Source organism: Lycium ferocissimum, chromosome 7 (assembly GCF_029784015.1).
Source record: "Lycium ferocissimum isolate CSIRO_LF1 chromosome 7, AGI_CSIRO_Lferr_CH_V1, whole genome shotgun sequence".
Taxonomy (NCBI): Eukaryota; Viridiplantae; Streptophyta; class Magnoliopsida; order Solanales; family Solanaceae; genus Lycium; species Lycium ferocissimum.
The window spans coordinates 13,858,708-13,864,417 of NC_081348.1; the positions used below are offsets into that span (position 1 = coordinate 13,858,708).

The 5,710-nt window shown below is 33.5% G+C and overlaps 1 protein-coding gene across 2 annotated transcripts; it reads right to left on the minus strand.

Annotated features, from left to right (window-relative positions):
• Positions 1-1,317: 1,317 nt before the first annotated feature.
• Positions 1,318-5,102, minus strand: LOC132063432 (sugar transporter ERD6-like 16). 2 transcript variants are annotated; one of them, XM_059455961.1, is made up of 17 exons: positions 4,653-5,102; positions 4,388-4,450; positions 4,204-4,293; positions 4,036-4,095; positions 3,832-3,897; positions 3,685-3,750; positions 3,448-3,523; positions 3,226-3,290; positions 2,960-3,133; positions 2,765-2,849; positions 2,627-2,673; positions 2,469-2,531; positions 2,135-2,194; positions 1,995-2,048; positions 1,837-1,896; positions 1,535-1,649; positions 1,318-1,447 (listed from the first exon to the last, which is right to left on the minus strand). In XM_059455961.1, the coding sequence occupies exons 1-17, from the start codon at positions 4,830-4,832 to the stop codon at positions 1,332-1,334; spliced, it is 1,440 nt and encodes a 479-aa protein (XP_059311944.1). In that variant the 5' UTR covers positions 4,833-5,102; the 3' UTR covers positions 1,318-1,331. The 2 variants fall into 2 exon arrangements, with proteins under 2 accessions (XP_059311944.1, XP_059311945.1); XM_059455962.1 differs by having other exon boundaries at positions 4,388-4,529; positions 4,653-4,789.
• Positions 5,103-5,710: the final 608 nt, after the last annotated feature.

Genomic DNA, 5,710 nt, shown 5'->3' on the forward strand with positions numbered 1-5,710 from the left:
CAAACAAATAAATGGGCTGGGAACTTTTTATTTTTATTTTTATTTTAAAAAAAAAACACATTTTCTGAGGTCTTGCTTGGAATCATGAGAGTGAAAGTTGTGATGATTGTTTGACTTGTCAGTTGTCAATAGTCCATCTATACATGTTTGGACAATTCGCAGGATTGCCCTTCTTTTGTGGTGATCTTTAAATTTTGCCCTTCATATTTGAAATTTTTAAATTCTGCCCTTCGGCTAAAACTCATGGGTTTCAGGTTCGAACCCCCACACAGTCAAAATTTTTAAAAAAATTCGCAAGGCAGAGTTTAAATTTCGCTATACCTCCACCGGCATAAACTTGTTAAGGAATTACCAAAGTTATGCCGGACCCGGCATACTTATGCCAAGTCTGCCCATAAGGCATGAGTATGTCGGGTCAGGCATAAATTTGATAATTCTTTAACAAGAGTATGCCGGGTACGGCATACACGAGACCCAACCCTTGCCTTGCAATTTTTTTTTAATTTATGCTTGAGCGGGAGTTTGAATTCAGAACCTCATGATTTCTGCGAACGCTTAGAGTTGCAATGCGAAGGGCAAAAATTAAAGACTAAAGAATATGAGGGGATAATTTAAAGATCACAAATACGAGCAGAAAATTTAAAGACCACCCCAAAAGAAGGGCAATCCGCGCAAAAAAATGTACATGTTTCCCCTCCCAAAAGAGGAAAAATACATCTCTCCAGAAACGACTCTTTAAGAGTAAAAGAATGAACTAACGAAACAATCACAAACGGTAAAATTTGGTCACAGTTTGAGCAGAAATAATACTCATGTCCGATATTTATTTAATACAAAAGTTTATATATACAAAACATGTTTGTATTAATCTGTTTGGTGTAACTATCAAGCGCAGGATAATTCTTTCCCAATTTGAACCACAATAGCACGGATCTGTATGGCTTTGGCATTGGACTAAACCCATAAAATCTGACACTAAGTTAATAGTCTAACAAATGATTGGGCTAACTGGCCAAAACATGATCAAGAAATGCTTTTCTTCTCCGAATGCAGTTTTTAAATTCATCTTTCATTGAACAACATTTTTTGTTGGGCTACAGTACAACATAGATCTAGATAATTCATTTGCTACAAAACCTATAATAAAATCTACACTGTCGAATTCCCTTTCTTCTTGGGATATCCGGTTTGGTACAAGAGGAAAGTTTCCATTGATCCCGTTCCTTCTCCATCGTCAAAATTTTTTGAACCATTTCTCGATTTATGCGTGCCGTCCGCAGTCCGTCTAGTTGGCTAAATTACATTGTGAAATTTCCAGTGTGCATCTACCTTCAGGAGTTGATGATGACCTGAATTTCCTCTAATGTTTTCCCCTTTGTTTCTGGCACCACCTTAGCTACAAATAGTACGGTGAGTAAACCGAATCCAGCATACAGCATAAATGTACCTGAAAATTGCCAAAAAAAAAAAAAATGTCAAAAGAAAAGCCTAAAGGTTGTTACAATTTTCATATATGCAGAGTGTGGAAAATTACCAGTGGCAGTCCAGGCCATGAGGAAACTGAAAGTGTAAGAAACAGCCCACGCGCCCAACCAGTTCACTAAGACTACCAGGCTTCCAGCAGCACTTTTTACATGAATTGGGAATATCTGCAAAATTAGACCAGAAATTTACAAGTTGTTTCAAGAATATGTCAAGCTTATACAAAAGTTTGGATACAAGTGATCAAGGGTTAAGCAAACCTTGATCTATTGAATAATACGGAATAGATGGAACACCACTTGAGAACGGCTTTTCTACTAGTAAACAAAAAGTAAAGCAACTGATTCGAATTACCTCTGACATAATAACCCAAGGAACTGCTCCCATTCCGATTGAAAACGCCGATATGTAAACCTGTGAAAGTAGAAAAAAAAATCAAAATTTCAACTCGGATTCTCACAAGATTTTACTGTGCAAGGAGTAAGATTATTATATGGCAATTAAAGACTTACCAGTACACCAGATACAGCTAGAATTGGAACCCATTCAAGTAAGAGGCCATTTCCCTGGTTAACAAAAAGGAGAGAGATTGTCAAATAAGAAGCAACAACTTTTATTTGCTGATTAACATTTTGTTCTTTCAGTAAGTTACCTTTAGGTAGAAAGATGCTCCAGTCAGAAAGCAACCAACAAATGTCCCTGTTGCTGACACCTGAAAACAATGAAACAACTCTCTTCAGTGATCTATCCTCAGAGATTTTATTTAGGCGATAATTACCATTTTGGATCGCCCTAAAAGAAAATAGCCGGAAAATGTATATGTTTTGTATATTAGGTATAAATATACATATAATATACATATAATAAACATATATATACATATTATATTTTGGCTAGTGCCTGTAATTAATTTCGCCGACGGGCCAACTATGAAAAAAGCCCATTATTTAGTGAGCCCTGTGAGGGAAAAAAAAAAGTGAATTTACCATAAGAAGTGGCCTTCTTCCAGATCTGTCCATCAAAAATGCACCAACAACAGTAATGGGAACCTGTCAAAGTAACAAGACGAGTTTTAGTGATCCAACACTTTTTACTCACTTTGGAATTTTATCAGATTTATAACAAGTTCTCAAGATGTACAAACCTGCACTACAGCATAGGCAATAGTCCCAATATTGCTATTAGAGAGCCCTGCATTTTTCGTTCACATCATTAGTAACCTTGTTAAGAGCATTTTAGTTCTTCAATATTGGAAGACTAAAAGGTGAAGGACAAAGGTTACCTGCGGATTCAAAAGTCTGGCTAGCATAGAAACCTATACCATTTATTCCTATAAACTGTTGGAATACCATCAATCCAATACCAATCTGAAACCAAAAAAAAAAATTAAAAAAAATTGAAGAATTTCAAGAATATTAGCTCTGTCTAAGCTCTTCTAAATGCTTAATTTCAGGAAATGTTGAGGAAAATGGCTTACGATCACAGATCGGATGTATTTGCTACCGAACAAATCCAAGATTCGAGTTTTGGGGAGGCTTTGAAGAGTATCAACATAAGCCTGGATTTCAGCAGCTTCACGAGAAACATCCGCATCTTTACCGCGAAGCTTTCTCAATGCCACCTTAAATTCTTTCTCAAGGCCTACTTTTGCCTGCAATTGTAGTTACCCTTTTTGTAAAAAGCTTTGTTCCTCTTGATCATGAAGATGAAACTTGAAAAGTTTATATTATGTTGAAAACTCACCAGCCATCTTGGAGATTCTGGGATAAAGAACAGACCGACTAGCAAGAAAGTGCATGGAAGAATTCCTACAAATGAAAATATTATTCAGTCATCATCTGTTCTATATTCAAATCTAGTTCATTTTTTTTTTTTTTTTTTATGTTTCTGAGGTAAATTAGTTTTACTTCTTTTTTTATCTTTTCTCCTTGTAAAAAAATGTATATGGGATGATCCAAGAAATACCAGTTAAAGCAAGATTTCTCCATGTTATGACTGTTCCCAGTAAATATGCAACTGATGAACCACAAACAATCATAAGCTGCCGAGTGAACAAACCAACAAAAGTCAGAACCCCACAATTTATAAAGTGAAAAAAGAAACTTTTATATCTTACTTTTATCCTTTTTCTAATTTTATTAATCTATAAAAGTTTTGTCTTTGTTGATTAAAAATTCTCAACTTGACTTTGGGTTTTCTTACTTGATTAACTGTTGTCAATCCTCCACGTAGATTCTTTGGAGCTATTTCAGCAATAAACACTGGAACCTGGTTAATATACCAAGAAATTAGAATTGTTGATTTATTTTAGTAACTGAGAGTGAAAAAATAGAAAATTAAAATATTTACCACGTAAGAGAATATTCCAATGCCAAATCCTGTGAGGAACCTTCCCATGTCAAGTACCAAAGTTCCCTGAATCATCACCAAACAGAGAAACAATTATTTAGAAATAACTTATTAATCTCCTTTCTCCATAGAACTAAAAAAGAGTTAATTCTCTTCAATCTTTTAATTAAAAAAAAAACTGCATAAATATTCATAACTCCATACCATGGAAAAATAGACAGCTAGCCATCCTGTAATGCAGAATACAGCTGACATTCTCATTGCCTGTTCAAAAACATACCAAAATTTCATTATTTTAGCTGTTTAGTAAATAGCTTCTTTTTTTGCCTTTTTAAGTTTATATTCTTCTGATTTCCTTTATAATTTACATACCCCTTTTCTCCCAATAAAGTCTGCAATTCTTCCACTTGTGATAGCTCCAATCATGGCACCAATAGTGATGATGGAACCAAACATGGAGTACTGCCAAAAAAAAAAAAAACGTTATACCTTTAGTTTATCAAAAAAGGAGAAAATAAATTATGAAGTCATCAAGAATTAGTTTAAAAATACCAACCTCGGCAAGAGTTAAATTCAAGTCATTCCTAATTTCTGATTGTGTGGGTGCAGAGTAGCCCACCTGCAAAACATACTCACTTAAGCTAAACAAACCTTTTTATTCTTATGCTTAAGATGTTTTTTGTTTTAAAATTTTGGTCCTGACCAAACAACAAAAGGACAAAAAGAAGACCAGTTAATAAACTTGTTTTAGAGAGAAAAGAAAATCAATTTTTTTTTTAATGTTCTCGCTTCAAAAAATGAAGGAAAATAGAAATACTTACACATGATCCAAATTCAAAAGAACCACAAACTGCAACACAAGTGCTTAATAAAACCATCCCAAGTGATCCATCTTCTTTACTTATTTCTTCATCCGAATCAACAATTTTAGCATATTCAAGAAAGGGTTTTTCTAAATTCTCAAGGCCATTTTCAATATCTTTGCACTTATCAATGGCCATTCTTGAAATAAACAAAAGGTTTTTTTTTTTTTTTTTTTTTCCTTTTTTCAATATAAAAGAGAAAAAAACTCAAGAACACAAGAGGGCTTTGGTGTTGAGGGAAAAAAGTGAAAATTTGGGAGGTATTTATATGCATGCAGTAGGGGGGCAAAGATGAGATATTTTTAATAACTTTATTCAATGATTGGGAAAAATGATTAATAAAAGAAAGATATTTGAGACAAAAAAGCTGTAAACAAATAGGAGAAGATTAGGATTCATGTGAGATTGAAGTGTCACTGACGTGTAATTGTATTTGTACAGCTTGTTTGGTCTTCACATGCAACTGGAATTGCTGCTACGTTAGGAAATTGGGCTCTCTTTTTGCTACTTTTCTTTTTTTGCTCCTTGCTCTTTTGGTAATTATGGAAATAAGGACCTTATCTAACCTAATTTTATTACAAGCCCTGTTCGAAATTTACGTAAACTAATATACGTACCCGCGCGATGCGCGGTGAATATTAACTATTTAAGTTTAGACTCCATCTTTTTATATATATTTAAGTCTTATTTCTCTATCTACATTAAAGTTTTTGACGTTTGTATTCCTTGTTTATCGTTATAGATATTATATTTATTACTCGGTATCATTACATTGCAAGGCTTGAAATTCTTTTGTTGTTCAATACTTTCTATATCTTCAACGTTATCTGTTACGGTTTCAGTTACGTGATTTTATCCATAAGATAATTTTTCTAATGATAATTCAAATGATTTTTTCATCTCATATTCAAATAATCTTATCCAAAAATATCAACATTATAAAAATTAATATTAGAAAATTTCGCCTTTCTACGATTTTTGTCTTTTGTCATTGCATTATCAATTACTTAACATTA